The sequence below is a fragment of the Crocuta crocuta genome, unplaced genomic scaffold (assembly GCF_008692635.1).
Source record: "Crocuta crocuta isolate KB4526 unplaced genomic scaffold, BGI_CrCroc_1.0 scaffold83, whole genome shotgun sequence".
Lineage (NCBI taxonomy): Eukaryota > Metazoa > Chordata > Mammalia > Carnivora > Hyaenidae > Crocuta > Crocuta crocuta.
Window position 1 is genome coordinate 6,957,726 of NW_027529638.1, and position 19,492 is coordinate 6,977,217.

General features: G+C 34.9%; 1 protein-coding gene across 5 annotated transcripts in view; it reads left to right on the forward strand.

Moving 5' to 3' along the window:
• RAP1GDS1 (Rap1 GTPase-GDP dissociation stimulator 1) overlaps nucleotides 1-19,492 on the forward strand; it is a 173,402-nt gene that overhangs the window by 135,515 nt on the left and 18,395 nt on the right. For 4 of the 5 annotated variants that reach the window (XM_077762333.1, XM_077762332.1, XM_077762336.1 and 1 more), the window contains 5 exons: nucleotides 10,583-10,726; nucleotides 11,156-11,287; nucleotides 12,585-12,719; nucleotides 13,672-13,797; nucleotides 14,572-14,711. In XM_077762333.1, coding sequence (XP_077618459.1) covers nucleotides 10,583-10,726; nucleotides 11,156-11,287; nucleotides 12,585-12,719; nucleotides 13,672-13,797; nucleotides 14,572-14,711 — 677 coding nt within the window. The remainder of the gene's footprint in view (nucleotides 1-10,582; nucleotides 10,727-11,155; nucleotides 11,288-12,584; nucleotides 12,720-13,671; nucleotides 13,798-14,571; nucleotides 14,712-19,492) is intronic. The other variant, XM_077762334.1, reaches the window with a different exon arrangement.

The following is a 19,492-nucleotide window of genomic DNA, read 5'->3' on the forward strand; positions in this document are numbered from 1 at the left end:
TCCTTCTCTCTCTGCTCCTCCCCTACTTGCTTTCTCTCTCTCAAATAAAAAACTTTTTTTAATTAAAAATAAAAATCAACTATACTTTTCAAAACAAACACTTGTTAAATATAAGATTTAAAAGGTTTAGAATAAAAGGATTTAAAAAATCATTCAAACTTAAAGAAGGCAGAGATAATATTTAATATCAAATAGAATTTAAGATTAAGAGACTCAAAAAAAAATAAAAAAAAAGCATAGGTTCATCCTGAAAAAAAAATAATAAATTAATTAATTAATTAATTAAAAAAAAAGATTAAGAGACTCAATAGAGATAGTGTGACTTATGGTGATGAAAGGTCTCATTCAACTGTGAACTATAATAAGTATACATTACCCCAAAACATATGAAGGCAAAACACTCAGAACTATGAAGAGAAATAGACAAATCCATAAATATCATGGGAGCTTTTAATGCCTCTGAGTAGTTTATACTACAGTCAGATTAAGAAAAACAAGGATATAGAAAATGTGAACATGATTAAGACAGTTGATTTAATGGATGTATTCTAGAGTACTGCACCCAGCTTCAGGGCCCTTTCTTTTCAAGTACACATGAAATATATAAAACATGCATAGTTATGAAAAAGTTTTAACAAATTTCAAATATTGCAACCTAATGGAGTATATTCTCTGACTTAAGTGTATTGTCTAATAATAAAAAGATAACTAGGATAAATAAGAAAATTTTCTAATAATGAAAACAATGCTATCTTTTAAATCTTATGTGATGTAGGTAAAGCCATACTTGGAAGGAAACCTGAAGAGCTGAAATTAATAAAATAGAAAACACATAATGCAGTATCAGTGTATAATCACCAAAGTTGAGTCTGAAAGACTAAATAAAACTGGTAAATCCCTACTAGGATTAATCAAGAAAAAAAAGAGAGACAGTAAAGGCACAGATAACCAAAATCAAGAATGCGAAAGGAGATCTCACTACAGATCTTACACATATTAAGAAGATATTATGAACAATTTGATGCCAGTATATTTTAAAGTATGGATGATATAAGAAGAAATAGGAAAGCTGAATAATTTTATTCTCTCTCAGAAAAAAGATATTCACCATTTTATGAGGCTAATATAACCTTTATACCAAATACCAACAAACATAATTTATAAGAAGAATAAAGGTGAGTCTCACCATGAACATAGATCTAAAATTCCCCTTCAGTTTTAGCAGGCTGAATCTAATAATATATTTAAAATTAATCATTATAGCAAACTGGATTTATTCTAAAAATACGAAGTAGTTTAATATTCAAAATGCCATGAATATAATTTGTATTAAAACTTGTTAAAAGGGTAAGAAATCAAATGATCTTCTAAGGTTCAGTAAAGAAAACATTTGATAAGATTAATTATCCATTCATGATTTTAGAAAACTCTTCACAAGCCAGCACTAAAAGAGGGTGAGAAGGATATGTAACAAAAGCCTACAGAAAATATCATACTCACCAGTGAAACAAAAAGCATTTCCTTTGAGATTATGAATAAGAAGAGTTATCCTTACTTGTTTATTATTGTATTATGGGAACTAACCAGAGAAAGAAAAGATAGAGGAAAAACAATCAAACAGATAAATAACATGTACCTCATTATTCATAGGTGATATGATTATAGATGTCAAAAATTCAAAAGAATCTATAGATCAGTTTTTTAACTAGAATAAGTGATGTTACTAGCCAAAGCAAAAAATAAACAAAAAAACAATAACCATTTTATTCCTATAAATCAGCCCCAAAATAATTAGAAATATATTTTCAATAAATATTTATAAAGTATAAGAAGTAAAATACTTTAAGAATGAACTAGCCCCACTGGCTGCTCTGAAAAGCCATCTTTGCATTGTTCCTGCGCAAAAAAAGGAAAAGTTAAACTTAACAAAAAAGGCCACCGTGACCTATTCACCCTCCACTTCCCGTCTCAGAATCTAAACGTGGTCACCCTGGAGGAGAGAGTCCCGCCCGCCCGCCCCACGCGGGCAGCGCCACCCGCAGATGACACACGCTCTCCGCCACCCAACCAAAACCACAACGTGAACTTGCAACAGGGGAGGAAAAAAGAACCAAAACTTCCAAGGCCCTGCTTTTTTTCTTAAAAGTACTTTAAAAAGGAAAATTTGTTTGTATTTTTTATTTACATTTTATATTTTTGTACATATTGTTAGGGGTCAGCCATTTTTAATGATCTCGGATGACCAAACCAGCCTTCGGAGCGTTCTCTGTCCTACTTCTGACTTTACTTGTGGTGTGACCATGTTCATTATAATCTCAAAGGAGAAAAAAAACCTTGTAAAAAAAGCAAAAACAACAACAAAAAAACAATCTTATTCCGAGCATTCCAGTAACTTTTTTTGTGTATGTACTTAGCTGTACTATAAGTAGTTGGTTTGTATGAGATGGTTAAAAAGGCCAAAGATAAAAGGTTTCTTTTTTTTCCTTTTTTGTCTATGAAGTTGCTGTTTATTTTTTTTGGCCTGTTTGATGTATGTGTGAAACAGTGTTGTCCAACAATAAACCGGAATTTAAAAAAAAAAAAAAAAGAATGAACTAATAAAACATGTGCAGGATCTCTGGCAGAAAACTGTAGAGAAGCATCAGGAGATGTTATATCTCCCCATATTGATCCGTAGACTCAATGGAATTCTTTTTTTTTTTTTAATGTTTATTTATTTTTGAGAGACAGAGACCACAGAATCCAAAGCAGGTTCCAGGCTCTGAGCTGTCAGCACAGAGCCCAACACGGGACTGGAACCCACAAACTGCAAGATCATGACCTGAACTGAAGTCAGATACTTAACTGAACCACCCAGGCTCCCGTGTAGACTCCATGGAATTCTAACCACATCTCAAAAGACCAAGAATAGCCAAGACACTGTGAAAGAAAATAAAGTATCAAAACTGGTTTTACTGCATAACAATAATAAAACTTTATTCTGATAAAACTATAGTAATTAAAAGGCAGTGTGATATTGGTGCTAGGATGGATGAGAAGACCGACCAATAGAACAGGATACCCCAGAAACAAACAGATGCATTAATAGGTGCTTACTTTATTAGGAGAAAAAAAAGTCACTGTAAAACAGTGTGGAATGAACAGTCTTTTCAGTAAACAATGATGGGAATATGGGGGGAAAGTCAATTGAAGACACCTATATAAACCCTGATTTCATCCTGTGGGAAGAAAAAGGTATTCAGATAGATTATTAACTGAAATGGGATAGTTAAAACCAGAAAGCATACCTTAGAAATGGAAGACAGGAGAATATCATCATGGCCTTGGAGTATACAGAGTTTTGTTAGGTCACAAAAATCTGTAACCATAAAGGAGAAGATTGATAAATTTGGTTAACACTTCCATTTCTAATAATGAAAATGAAAGTCACCAAAAAACAACATTAAGAGTAAAAAGGAAGACAGTGTGTGAGAGAAGATATTTACAATAGACATAATCAAGAGTGTGTACAATATCTAAAAACCCCCACAAATCTTTAGGAAAAATGTAGAAAGCCCACTGGGTAAATGCATAAAAAATGTAAATAGAAACTATGACAAAAGATAAAATCCAAATGGCTAATGAAAATATGCTTAACTCATTAATAATCGAGATACAAAGTAAAATCACAATAAAATACTACCACATATCTACTGGAAAGTTTAATAATACCAAATGTTGATGAGATGTGGAGCAGCAGAAACACTCATTATGCACTGGTGGGAGTGTACATTGGTACAATTAGAAAAATCATTATCTGTTGAGTTGGAGATTGTATTCTGTGCCATCCAACAATTTTGTTCTTAGAATATACCCAGAAGCGGCCCACTCAACTCCCAACAGCAGGGAAGCAGCGACCTACGGGACTGTTTGGGGCAGTATACCCAAAGCCATGGACTGGGACCTGGAAACGAGGCAGGGCGTGGGGCATAGAACTCAGCCCACCTTGGCTACATCCTCAGCACAGGGAGATTGGACCCAAAGGAGGATTTGCAACACTTGGTTGAGAAGGGACTGGGGCAACGCCATTCTTCTCCCCACAACCACTGAGGTGGGGCCTCAGGGAGCGGCCAGCAGGACACAGTGGTGGCTAGACCTGCCTACACCAAACCACGCCCATCCCTGCCAGAGAGCTGTTTTGTTGTTTTTACCTGACCCTGGGTTTGCGTGTTTATTGGCTTTGTGTGTTTGTGTACTTTTGTCCCCTCTGTGGTTGTCTGTTTTCTTTTTCCAGGGCTACCTCAAGAAACAAGCCAAAGTACATATGGTGGGAAGTCCCAAATACCACTACGAGTAGGGAAACAAAATAACCAAATGCTCAACAAGAGAAACCAAGGGACACCATTCAAAGAACACTTCCTGAACAGGCAGGCCCTGAACAGTCAAAGAGCCCTCTCTAATACAGCAGAACTCTCAGGGGCAGAGTGTACAACAAGCTTTTAAAATTAACAAGAGACAGAAAGCTAAACAAATAATGAAATGGAAGAACTCTCCTCCAAAGAAATTCCAGGAAGAAATGACAGCTAAAGAACTGCTCAAAACAGACATAAGCAACATAATTGAACAAGAATTTAGAACAATAATCATAAAAGTAATCGCTGGACTTGAAAAACGCATGGTGGACATCAGAGAAACTATGGCTACAAACACTATGGAGCAAAAATAGTTGTGATGCATTCAAAAATGCTATAAATGAGATACATAATAAACTGGAGGCGTCCAATGCATGGATTGAAGAGGCAGAAAGAATAAGTGATTTAGAAGACAAAATTATAGAAAAAGAAGAAACTGAGCAAAAGAGTGATAAACTGATCCTGGAACACAAAAGAAGAGTTCGACAGCTCAGTGGTACAGTCAAATGGAACAATATCCGTATCATAAGAATTCCAGAAGAGGAAGAGAGAGGGAAAGGTGCTGAAGGAGTCCTGGAACAAATTATAGCAGAACTTCCCCAACCTGGGGAGGGAAGTAGATGTTGAAATTCAAGAGGCACAGAGAACACTCCTCAGACGTAACTTGAATCGATCTTCTGCACGACATATCATAGTGAAACTGGCAAAATATAAGGTCAGAGAGAGAATTCTGAACGCAGCTAGGGAGAAAAGGGCCCTAACATACAAAAAGAAACCTATCAGAATGTTTGCAGACCTATCTACTGAAACTTGGAAGACCAGAAAGGAATGGCAGGAGATCTTCAATGTGATGAATGGAAAAAATATGCAGCCAAGAATCCTCTATCCAGGAAGCCTGTCATTCAGGATAGAAGGAGAGATAAGTCTTTCCACATAAACAGAAATTGAAAGAATTTGTCACCACTAAACCATCCCTACAAGAAATCCTGAGAGGGAATCTCTGAGGGAAATTTTGGAAGGAACGCTGGTACCAGAGACACCACCACAAGCATCAATCCCACAAATGACAAATGACTCTAAACCCATATATTTCAATAATAACACTGAATGTAAGTGGGCTGAATGCTCCAAACAAAAGACATGGGTTAGCAGAATGGATTAAAAAACAAAACCCATCTATTTGCTGTCTACAAGAAACACATTTTAGACTGGAGGACACCTTCAGATTAAAAGTGAGGGGATGGATAAATATGTATCATGCTACTGGAAATCAAAAGAAAGCTGGAGTAGCTATACTTATGTCAGACAAACTGGACTTTAAAGACAGTAACAAGGATGAAGAAGGGCATTATATAATAATTATAGGGTCTATCCACCAGGAAGAGCTAACAATTATAAATGTCTATGCACCAAATATGGAAGCACCCAAATACATAAAACAATCACAAACAGAAAATCTTATGGACAAGAATGTGCTAATAGCAGGGGACTTTAATAGATCAACTAGACAAAATCACTAAAAAACAATGGACTTGAATGACACATTGGATCAGAAGCATCTGACAGATAAATTTAGAACTCTACATCCTCAGGCCATGGAATTCACTTTCTTCTCAAGTGTGCATGGCACATTCTCCAAGATAGATCACATACTGGGACATAGAGCAGCCTCAATAAATATAAAAGAATTGAGATCATACCATGCACACTTTCAGATCACAATGCTATGAAACTTGAAATCAATCACAGAAAGAAGTCTGGAAAACCTTCAGAAACATGGAGGTTAAAGAACACCCTACTAAAGAACGNTCAAAAGAAAACTCCCAGACTCATTTTATGAAGCCAGCATCACTCTGATTCCCAAGCCAGACAGAGATCCAGCAAAGAAAGAGAACTACAGGTCAATATCCTTGATGAATACAGATGCAAAAATCCTCAACAAGATACTTGCAAATCGAATTCAACAGCACATAAAAAGAATTATCCACCAAGATCAAATGGGATTCATTCCTGGGTTACAGGGCTGGTTCAACATTCGCAAATCAATGTGATACATCACAAAAACAAAAGAAAAGATTAATACCATATGATCCTGTCGATAGATGCAGAAAAAGCATTTTACAAAATACAGCGTCTCTTCTTAAAAAAGATCCTCGAGAAAGTCAGGTTAGAAGGAACTTACCTAAACCTCATAAAAGCCATCTATGAGAAGCCCTCAACTAACATCATCCTCAATGAGGAAAACTGAGATTTCCCTGTGAGATCACGAACACGACAGGGATGCCCACTCTCACCACTGTTGTTTAACATAGTGCTGGAAGTCCTAGCATCAGCCATAAGACAACAGAAGGAAATAAAAGGCATCAGAATTGGCAAAGAAGTCAAACTTTCACTTTTTGCAGACACCATGATACTCTACATAGAAAACCTAACGGACTCCACAAGAAGCCTACTAGAGCGGATCCATGAATTCAGCAAAGTTGCAGGATACAAAATCAACGTACAGAAATTGGTTGCATTTTATACACCAACAATGAAGCAACAGAAGGAGAAATCAAGAAACTGATCCCACTCACAATTGCACAAAAAACCATAAAATACCTACAAATAAACCTAACCAAAGATATAGGAGATCTATGTGATAAAAACTATAAAAAACTTATGAAGGAAATTGAAGAAGACACAGATGGAAAAACATTCCATGCTCATGGATTGGAAGAATAAATATAGTTAAAATGTCATTACTACCCAAAGCAATCTACACATNTAAGTGTCCATCAACGGATGAATGGATCAAGAAGTGGTGTATCTATACAATGGAATACTACATGGCAATGAGAAAGAATAAAATCTGGCCATCTATAGCAACATGGATGGAACTTAAGGGTGTTATGCTGAGTGAAATAAGTCAGGCAGAGGACAGATACCATATGTTTGCATGTATAGGAGGATTATGAGGAACTTAATGGAGGACCGTGGGGGAGAAGAAGGGGAAAAATAGTGAGGGAGAAGGAGGGAGGCAAACCATGAGAGACCTTTGAATGCCAAGAACAAACTGAGGGCAGATGGGATGGGGGCAAGGGGAAGGGGTGTGATGGGCATGGAGGAGGGCACTTGTGGGGATGAGCCCTGGCTGTTATATATAAACCACCTTGACAATAAACTATTTAAAAAATGTTTTAGATAATATAAGAATTAAAAAAACCATAAAAAAATTTTTTTAAATAAAAGAATATACCCAGAAACGTGCACATGTGCACTAGAAGCCATTACAGGAATGTTCTTAGCATTATTTATAATAATGAAAAATTAGAAACAACTCCTATCCATTAACAGTAGAATATTCATATAATGGAAAAATGTATACTTACAAAAAGGAATGAAGACAACTATAACCAGTAGTGTAGATGAATCTTATAAATATTGAAAGCAAAAAACCAACACTGAAAAAATATGTATTGTAAGATTCCATTTATATAAAGTTCAAAAAAAGGTAAAATTAAACTATAGTTTTTAGGAATGCTTATTTAATGAAACAATGAGGGAAAGTATGAATTTGATTATCATAAAAATCAAGTATTTTAGAGGGCAGGAGGGAAGAATATGTGATAGGGAAAGCTAATGCAACAACAGGCTTCCTGGGATGTTGGCAATGAATTTCTTGATCTAGTTGCAGCTGCCTGGTGATTTCCTTAATAATAATTGACTAAGCTAATATGTATATTACGTACTTTTCTGCATTTGTGGCCTTTTTCACCATTTAGAAAAGATTTTAAAATATATATACCTACATAGATACATATTGTATACATACATACGTATGCAAATAGTAGTTATAAAGATAGATGTCCTTAGGCAAGATGGTGTTAATAAATGTGTGCTGGGCTGTCTGCTTTGGCAGACTGCCTTGCTATTCCTCCTTAAAAAGGCTATTGAAGCCTCCCATATATATAAGCCTCCCTCTTACAGTCAAACTGTAAGAGGAGAGATCTGTAAATTTTAATCTGGACAGATTTAAAATTTTTAACGCCTTAGATCTTATTCTTTAGGCAGAAACTTGTTTTTCATCTCATTTGGTGGTTTGGCCAAATGAAATTTTTATGGTGACCTTCAGTCAGTTTTATGCCATAGAATTACCTGTAACCATTCTTGGAATATGTCAAAATAACAAAGTTTTTCTTATATGTTTTCTTCTTTACTATCTTCACTTCTATCTTATACTTGTACAGCAAATTGAATGATACCTTTGAAAACTTGTTTCTGGACTATCCTAATCATATCATCCTTGGTTTTCCTTATATGCAAAGGAGATATTTAAATTGGGATTTGTATAATTCTAAGTTTTTAGGAATTTTAGGGTTTTTTATCATGGCTTTGATTCTAGTCCCCACACATTTCTAGCCCTAGCATTCTGTAACCAAGGAAACGCCCTACTTTCAGCATGGCACAGTACAAGTGTACCTTTTAAAAACATATTCTAGTTTGAATATTCTGTGTATTCTAACGAATATCAGTGATTCTGGTGTTAGGGGGAAACAAAAATAAATTTTTTATTTTAACATTGTCTGAAAGAAAATGTCAATTATAAAAAAGATCTTTATTTCTCCCAAATAATAAACTGAAGCTGCCATTGCTATATATGTGTACATTATATAGCCAAGGGAAACCAATGGCTAAAATAAAATCCAACTAAAAAATAAAATTTAAGTTTCAAAATTTCTGTGTAGCCAGTTTCTAAGGTCAGTTGATCTGCATTTATCATAAATGGTATAAAATATTCCCAGAGTATTTAGGTAGATCAGTTTAGGTTAAAATACAAAGATGAAAGAGGTATATCTACTCTAATGAGTAAGACAGATATGGATGTGAATATAAAATCTGCAATTAAGTAGGTTCTATAATTAAAAAAACTTAAGTTATTAGGGGTGCAAACAATTTGATAAAAGAGCTTGCTATGAAGAGAATTTTTAACAATATAATTGGAATGTAAAATTGCTGTTAAAATGCCTTCACACTGTTGGTTATCCATCAGAAAGCTCAAAAGTCATTTTTTTCTTTCAACTTTTATTATGGAAATTTTAAAACCCATTCACGTGTAGAGAGAATATAGTATAATGAACCACCATATATCCATCACCCAAGCAAACTTGAAATTAATGAACACCTGAAGCCCTTTTTAAAAACACGGCTTTTAAAGTTCAGAAAGTTATAGATTTATTAACTACCTTAGAAAAATAACATCTAGGGGCACCTGGGTGACTCGGCTGAGCATCTGACTTTGCCTCAGGTCATGATCTCATGGTTCGTGGGTTCAAGCCCCGTGTCGGGCTCTGTGCTGACAGCTCAGAGCCTGGAGCCTGCTTCAGATTCTGTCTCCCTCTCTATCTTCCCCTCCCCCACTCACACTTCGTGTGTGTGTGTGTCTCTCTCTCAAGATAAATTAATAAATGAACATTTTAAAAATTAGAAAAATAACATCTATGCAAATATGAATCCAAGTATATACTTACAATATAGTTTGAAATTTACTTAGAGCACTTTTCAATAACTTCCTATTCAAATGCCATCAGTGGATAAGTTTTTACTTTATATAACAACAGCATATACGTTTTATTTTAAACAGTGTATTTAATAGTATTACTTTTTTAAATTTTTAAAATGTTTTTATTTATTTTTGAGAGAGAGAGAGAGAGTGAGCAGGGGAGGGAGAGTCAGAGAAAGGAAGACACAGAATCCGAAGACAGGCTCCAGGCTCTGAGCTGTCAGCACAGAACCTGACGTGGGGCTCGAACCCACGAACGATGAGATCATGACCTGAGTCAAAGTCAGATGCTTAACCAACTGAGCCACCCAGGTGCCCCAAGTGTTACCTTTCTCAAACATGAACGTAATATCTAGAATAACAATGGAGTGCTATTACTTTCCTTCAAAGCTGAGAATCAATTTGTTTAGGTGCTGCAGGCATTGTAAAATGTAACCTAATGTCAAGTAAGAAAGAAAAGTGAAATAAAGCTTTTGTGTAGATAAGCTGCACTGTTGGATAATTCCTTTTGAAACTGAAATCTTTGAAGACCTATTATCTGAACTCATGTATTTTCTTGATTTTTTTATAATTCTTCATAATGGATCGCTTATACTAGAACTTCTGTTTCATCTCAAGTTTTGGTTATTTTGTTCACATTATGTTTTAGATGCTATTAAACTACAGCTGGTGGAAGCAGGGCTGGTAGAATGTCTACTAGAAATTGTTCAGGAGAAAGTGGACAGTGACAAAGAGGACGATATTGCTGAGCTCAAAACCGCTTCAGATCTAATGGTTTTATTACTTCTTGGAGGTGAGTTATAACTTAAGTCAACCTAAGAACATGATTATTAGGTTTTTTTAATGTGTTGTCTCTTTTATGAACACTGTATATATTTGGCATTTTCTCATTTTCGTGCCTCATTTAATCCTGATGTAATGATTTAAAACCTTAAACACATCATGGAGAGAAATGGGAATAATGAACCCGGAAAAGAAGAGTCTTCACTATCTTAAAATATTTAAAGAGCTGTCATAGTAGGACAGCTGTGGCACTAAAAGCTAGATGGCTACTTGGGACTTAGACTAGAAAATCCTACACTTTTTTATAAAAGGAATCCTTGCTTTTCCTTTTATGAATTATCATTTGTGAAATATGTGGTTATCCAGTTGGATATTCACTTATGAATATGGATTTGTTACTCTTACTTCTTTTCCTTTTATCTGTTTCATTTACCTCCAGATGAATCCATGCAGAAATTATTTGAAGGAGGAAAAGGTAATGTCTTTCAAAGGGTGTTGTCCTGGATTCCATCAAATAACCACCAGCTACAGCTTGCTGGAGCATTGGCAATTGCAAATTTTGCCAGAAATGGTAAGCATATTATATCATCCTTTTAAAATCAGATGTTCTATTTTTTTTTTTTTTTAAGTAAGCTCTACTTCCCAACATGGGGCTTGAATTCACTACCCTAAGATCAAAATTCACATACTGTACTAGCTGAGCCAGCCAGGTACCCCTACTTGGTGATCTTTCCAGCAAGTTATATATTCTGTGCAATTTAAGTGCTGGCAGTTTAAAGATCATGAACAGTGATTGTAAAGTCCTTCTTTGAGTACTCTGCACTTTAGATATCAGTAAATTTGACTTGCATTCTAATGTACATTTTATCTGGGAGGATATGCTGTCTTGCCTGGTGACTTTAAGTTTTTATTTACTTATTTTGAGAGAAAGAGAGAGAATGAACAGGGGATGGGCAGAAAGAATGGGGGACAGAGGATCCAAAGCGGGCTTTGTGCTGACAGCAGCGAGCCTGAACCCATGAACCATGAGATCATGACCCAACCCGAAGTCTGACACTAACCAACTGAACCACCCAGGTGTGCCCCACCAGCTGATTTTTAAATTTATTAGTCTGAGTATTATTTTTAGGGTTATTGTGCCTTCATTTATACTTCGATGCCCACAAAACTGAAGTGTGAGTAATCCTCTGGTTTAGGGTAGAATATTTAATTTGTTTAATAACATTTCCAAGGCGCCAGAACCTCATGTTCATTTCTGAAGTCTGGAGCTTCTACTATTCAGTCTAGAAACTCATACTGTGTCTAGGAAAATGGATTCTTTTTGTTTTTAGTTTGAATTTATCCTAATGTGAATTGTATATCATAATGGATGGCTTATTTCATTTTTATTCCCTTACTTTGAGGATGATCATTCACTCCTTAGTGATGTAATTAGGAATAGTAAAATATTGGTAATTGTGGAAGCTAAATGTGAAGTAAATAGTGAGTGGTTCATTATAATATTCTGATTTATACATATTTCAAAAATTTTGTCATTGAAAAATAAACATCAGTCATGGTAACAAAATACGGAGTTCTGTCCCTGTAACATTGGCAGAACTTAGGCCTATTTGACTATAAATGATAATTATTGGTAGACATTTTAAGCATGTGGTTTCTATTTACTCATCTACTAATATATTGTTGGGCTCTATTCTCACTCAGCAAAGAAAAAAAATCTATAAATCTGATGGGAGAAAGAGTTGGAATTCATTTTATTTTCATGTAGCTCCGTTTTCCCTAATGTAGACAATTGATAGGCATCACTATTATAAAATATTTATAGATATTTATAAAGAGGAAAGAAAAAATGCTTTTGTTTTGTTCAGATGGAAATTGTATCCATATGGTAGACAACGGAATTGTAGAAAAACTTATGGATTTACTGGACAGACATGTAGAAGATGGAAATGTAACTGTGCAGCATGCAGCTTTAAGTGCCCTCAGAAATCTGGCCATTCCAGGTAAGACTTAAGAATGCTGAGCAACTACAGTAAGAAATAAGATCATTGTTTGGGGAAGGTATTTATTTTATGTGATATGTAGACCTGTCCTGACCAAGAAAAAAAAATCTTCAAATTATTTACATTTTTCTCACTAATAAATAGAGATATGTCAAATAAATTTTCTAAGACTATATAAGCATTAGTGTTGTATTTGTTCAGATCATTCAAGTATTCCGTTACCTTTTGTAAACTCCTAGATTTTGATCATATTGTATGGGTAAGCTTTTTTAAGCATCTTCAGTTGAGGTTAGATAATGGCATCATTTAATAGAGGGTCCTAAAAGAATGACTTTTAGGGGTAATTCCCCCTGTATATAAGCAGATGTAATTTTTAAAAATAGCCTAATGTGTCTATAGATTAAAGGCACTTTGAGCCATGAAATCACATTTTCATGGTGAATAGTACAGGAGATAGAGCTGTTACTCTACTTTCTAAAAACAAATTTCTGACTAGGTGAAATAGTTTAACTGTATGAAGATACAATCTATAAGAAGTCCATTTGGTTCATATAACAGATCAATATTGTTTATTAATCTCTAGAATATCTGTAGTAACACAATTGGATCAAGAACAGAGGTAAAAAGAAACATTTATTAAATTGAGGAATTGTGCTCTTTGTAAATAAGAATACAACATTGTCAGAGCTCCTTTTCAAATTGTTAAGTGTTTTGAGGTTAGGTTTAAAAAGCCAGTATGTATGATTTTGTATATTATGCTCCTACAGACAAACAAGATAACTACCCCCACCCCCAGTCCCATTCTTAAAAATACACAGAAAAGCAACAAGGCCTTTTAAATAGAAAAGTGTAACATGGGGCATGAAAAATAATAAATGTATATTGAATGACTATCATCAAGAATGCTAGCACCATTTTAACTATAGTCTTTTTCGTCTCTCTTTCTCTCTAGTTGTAAATAAAGCAAAGATGTTATCAGCTGGAGTCACTGAGGCAGTTTTGAAATTCCTTAAGTCCGAAATGCCCCCAGTTCAGTTCAAACTTCTGGGAACATTAAGAATGTTAATAGATGCACAAGGTAAAAGAAATGCTTTCCCAGGGTACATTTTGGTATGACAGTCAATGTGCCTTAGTTGAAAAGGACTTGTTTTCAGCTTTGAATATTATGTAATTATAAAGATAAATGACAAATAAAAGGCAAAAAGAGATTGGTTTTAAAGCTTCATTCATTAATTCCCATGCTTGGTTATAAATGACTTTAATGGAAATTACGTTGCATCTCTTTTTATTGTACATATAATCCTGGTTTATCACTGATTCATTAGCAGTTCTGAAGGATTTTTCTGTGTTAGTATTTCATACCCATTTTTACTTTGTCTTAAGAATCATGTTGACATGATTAGAATGAAGAATATGCTGACAGTCAAAATTTTTTTTTTGTTTTGCAAACAAGATCATCATTTTTCTCTTTACAGAAACAACCATGAAAACTACTCCATGGAATGTCTTATGTTTATTTACTTATTTCTAACTTCTAAACCTTTGTCTGTATTGATTCCTCAGAATCCTTCTAAATACCCTTTGTTATAGTTTGCCAGTACACAGACTACCAGACTGAACCATAAGAGTGTAAAATTATATTTTTGTATTTTGTATGAAAGTCCACAACTTTATAGAAAAAGCCAAACAGTCCATCAGATATGGAGTATCTGCAGTTCTTGCTTAATAAAATCATTGTGTTGTGGTTTTTAGATGTATGATTTTCTTTCACATTCTTACAGTCTGTACCAGGTACTTCAGTTCGTTGCCTGTGAGTGATTGTTTCCTTTGTGGTTTGCCTTCTTTCCTATAGCAGAAGCTGCTGAACAACTGGGAAAGAACGTTAAATTAGTGGAGCGTTTGGTGGAATGGTGTGAAGCCAAGGATCATGCTGGTGTGATGGGGGAGTCAAACAGACTGCTGTCAGCCCTCATACGACACAGTAAATCAAAAGTAAGTTCCAGAGGAAGCCATTTGCTAAAAAACCTGCAAGTGGTCCCTTTGGAAACTCAGTATCATAGATTCTATACATACGCTTGCATTTTATTATTTATATATAAATACATTACAGGCATATCTCAGAAATATCATATAGGCTCAGTTCCAGACCACTGCAAGAAAGTGAAAATGCAGTAAAGTGAGTCAAATGAATGTTTTGGTTTCCTGATGCTTATAAAGTTGTGTTTATACTATAATCTGTTAAGTGTGCAATAACATATTTAATAAAATCATTTTTATGCCTTAGTTAAAAAACGCTTTATGCCTAAAAATGCTCACCACCATCTGAGCTTTCAGGGAATTGTCAATCACTGATCATACATCACCTTAACAAACATAATAATAATGAAAAAATTTGAAATTTTGTGAGAATTACCAAAAAGTGATGCAGACATAAAGTGAGCAATCTGTTGGAAAAATGGCTGATAGACTTGCTTGACACAGGATTGCCACAAACCTTCAATTTGTAAAAAACACAGCATCTGTGAAACACAATAAAATGAAGTACAACAAAATGAGGGATGACTGTGATCTAGAATTCTGAAAACAGAACTGAAGATTGAGCTTTTTAATTAGTTCTGTTCCATAATAGTTAAGAGTAAGGCTTTGGAATCAAACAGAGGAGTTCAGGTATTATCCCCACTATTTACTTGGTCAAGTGTCTTTCGCATCTCAGTATCTCAGTGTTAATACATTGAGGAACCTGGGATAATACCCACCTGAAAGTGTTGGGAGAATGATTCAATGAGATCACCTATACAAAGTGCTCATCTGGAATGTAGGACATAATAAGCAATCAGTAAATGGAATCGCTGTAAATGTTGTTATTATTTTTACCACTACTCTCATTGTCAAGCATCTTTGTACCAGTCACTGACCAAGCTAGCTAACGATATTAAAAATTAAATGATATCTAGAGAGTATATGGTGCCCTGAGCTCACAAAGTTGGATGAAATCCATTCTCATAGCAGTGTCCAGCCTAGCTTGTATCTGACATGTGGTTGATAACCTATGTTTTTTCAGTCAATGATCAAATGAATTATTTTAAAGATCATAATGGTTGGAAACTAGGCCAGCAGTTTAGCAGCTGATTTAGTATCTGTATTATATACCTTTTATTTTTTTTGAAGGCTCTTTTCCAAAGTGAGCCTTTTGACTGTTTCACTTAAGTCCATGGGAAAATGCAACTTCTTAACCAAATCTTGGAACTAAAGCCATTAAACTGCTAGAGTAAATTGAGATATGAGGCTTTTATGCTAATATTTATCACAGGTTTCCCTTTCCCTCATCTAAACCCCTGCTCCTTCTTCCCCCAGCAAAAAAGCTTCTCAGTACCCATTAAGCACCCATCATCATGTAGGTGCTTTGAAAAGACAAAAGAAACATTACATTATACTTTTCTAGGCGTGGCTGTGTGTGTATAACAAAAAACAATTTTCCCCTAGAATCTAATTTTTGTTAATTTCAGGGTTTTATTTAAATTCTAGTTAGTGTTAACAAAAGGGGCGCCTGGGTTTCTCAGTCAGTTAAGTGTCCAATTCTTGATTTTGGCTCACGTCACCATCTCAGGGTTCGTGGGTTCAAGCCCTACCTCTGGTTCTACACTGACAGTGCACAGACTGCTTGGGATTCGCTTTCTCTCTCAAAATTAAATAAACTTAAAAAAATTAAAAAACAAAACAATTTCCCCCCCTATAATCTTCCTTTTTTTAATTTAAATTTTTTTCAAATTCTAGTTAACATATATATGGTAAAAATTGGTTTCAGGTGTAGAATTTAGTGATTCATCACTTACATACAATACCCATGATACAAGATTATAATTTTGTGGTCATATTACAACTTTATGTTGACAGTTCAGTACCAAGTAGGCTGCGTTTGTTTGTTTGTTTGGAGGGCAGGACTGTATATATTTCCCACAGTTGAGTGCATACTGCTGCTAAGCATAGCAGTAGGAACCATGACTGACATACTTTAATGATCAGAACACAAGGTGTGTTCCTTGTGTGAGCTCCAGATTAGAACTGTTTTCAAATTTCACAAACATCAAAGTGGAATCTGTAATTCCTTTTGAGCAGCAGTTTTCAGAATATGTTCCATTGAATAATAACCCTAAGGAATATTCCACAAAGAGAAATTGTTGTATGATCAGATTAGTTAAATAGTTCATTCCTTTTCCGTGCCTTTGAAATTCACAGCACACATTAGCACTACTCTAAAAAACTTCCTTTACTATTGGACATGGGGTCTTTTTGCAAGTTGCATCTATTAAATACATTCCACTGGACATACTTTGGAAAATGCTGTTCTGGAATAAGCTTTTAAACACTAGGTACAAGTATTTTGTTTTTTGGTTTTTTTACATTCCTGTAGATCCTTAACCAACTGTTGTGAATTACAGCACTGTCCTTATGTTATTTTTAAACTTTAAAGATCCCACTCCTTTTAAAGTCACCCTGAATTCTGTCTTAGAGTCCAACCCTCTGAAAGTTTGCACTGACTCACAGGGTTTCACACTAGCTTAGTCATCTCGGCCATATACAGTATATTTCTGCGCTTGTGCCAATAGGTAAAATTTGCATCTTCCTTCGAAAGAGAGCCCTGGGCCAGGACTCTTAAGCAACTAGCTGGACCTTCTGATTTAGATATCAAAAACAGAAAACTATTCTTTCCCTCTACATTACAGGCAAAATATTTAAAAAATGCAGGCATATAAAAATTTCCTCCTGGGGCACCTGGGTGGCTCAGTTGGTTAAGCGTCTGACTTCAGCTCAGGTCATTATCTCACGTTTCGTGGGTTTGAGCCCCGCGTCAGGCTCTGTGCTGATAGCTAGCTCAGAGCCTGGAGTCTGCTTCACATTCTGTGTCCCCTCTTTCTCTGACCCTCCCCTGCTCACGCTGTCTCTCTCTCTCTCAGAAATAAATAAAACATTAAAAAAATTTTTAAACAAAATTCCCTCCTGTCAAAGGCTCTTTTCTTTATCCTTTTAAGAGTAAAATATTCATCATCAGTTATCAAGCTAAAAACTTGTATAAACAAATGTATTTAGTCATTTGCTTACTCATCTAACAAACATTTAAATCCTATACTGAGAAGTAGTCTTTGATGATACAAAGTTAGAAAGAAAATGTTTTGTTATGTGATTCAGTGGCTGCACCAATCTGCAATCTTATAAATTATCTTGAATTCAGGTCTATTTCAGAACATTACATTGTAATCAGCATTATAATACAGTTTTCAACATAGTTTGTAGCAGGAATTTATCTCAATTGTTAAGGGAAAATTGACCATAAAAGTTAAATATGCGAGACTGTTATATAGGTGATTTGCCTTGGTTATGTATGTACCAAAATTTAGCTTTCCATAAGAAAACTTGAGAAATAGGATTACAAAATAACATATCATTTAAAACTTTGTAAAATACTATAAAGTATGTCCAAAATTTTTGGAGATTTTGCAGATACATCTAGGGTTTAGAAGGATTATCTAGAAAAAAATACCTTACTGTGTATTTCTATAGTTTACGTATTATAAGTGAAATGATTTCAGAGAAGTTAAACTCTCTGGATTAATTTCAGATGCGGCTTTTAAAATTATTTGTAATTCTCCAGATGAACCTCCTTGCTCTGTGGAGTGGTGCTGATATTCCCACTTTTTTAAATATCTTCAAGTTTAAAAATATAACTTTAAAATACATTCATAGAGCCTCTTTAGAGCACATTAAGTGACTGCCTGTGCATGGCACTATGATGAATTTAGTACATATCCTTTTGGATAGACCACAGATGGTCTAACTGCCTGGATTTGAATCTTGGCTCCTTAGCATTTAATCACTGACAAAGTTCATAACTTAATCTAAGCTTTAGTTTCTTCACCTGTTAACTGGAGAAAATATCTAGCTAATGGGATTTTCTGTGAGGATAAAAATATGCTAATATCTGGAAGCTAACGGGTATAATCTCCAGTGTACAATTGTTGCTCTGTAGAGGGTAGCTATCAATACTATTCTCCTTTGTCATATAACACAAGTACAATGCTTCATTTGTCTTTTATCCCCCATTCTGTCAGGCACAGCAACTCCATAGAGAAGCTACCCAGTAAACATTTATTGAAGTAGAAAGAGAGAGGGCAAGCATTTTAAAAAGAAATACTTCAATATCTGCTCAAAAAAGTGAGCTGGAAAAGGTCCTATGCTTGGACTTATGGGGGAGCTGTTTGCTTCTGATATGCAGGTTGCTTCTTCATTCATGACCTGCCCCTTCTACTACTACAATGGACTTTCTAGGGTGAATCACAAAATGAAGGATGTAATGATAGGCCAAGAACCTCTTAGGTGACTGTATATGTATCTATGAATCTCCTGTGGTCTTCTTTACTCAATAAGTTCCTTTGTGATTTTTATAAAATTCACTAATTTTAAGAATTTTATTATACCTATTTCAAATAAAATGCTCACCCAGTAAGCAGTATATTAGGAGGCTTTCTTTTCACTAAAAAAAAGGCTTTAAAAGATAGCTTTTCACATAATTAAAAGAGGTTGATGAGAAAAGGCTTGTTGGATGCTAGAACACTACCATAAAAGCTTAGCACTAGGACCCCATTGATTTAGAATGTTTGATCTCTAAATGTGTTTGGGCTCAAAGCAAAGATACTATCTACAGATAGTTTTCTTAAGGATTTATATAAGGTGGAAGCATTTAAAAAAAAAAAAAAAAAAAACCTTTTTCAAAGGAC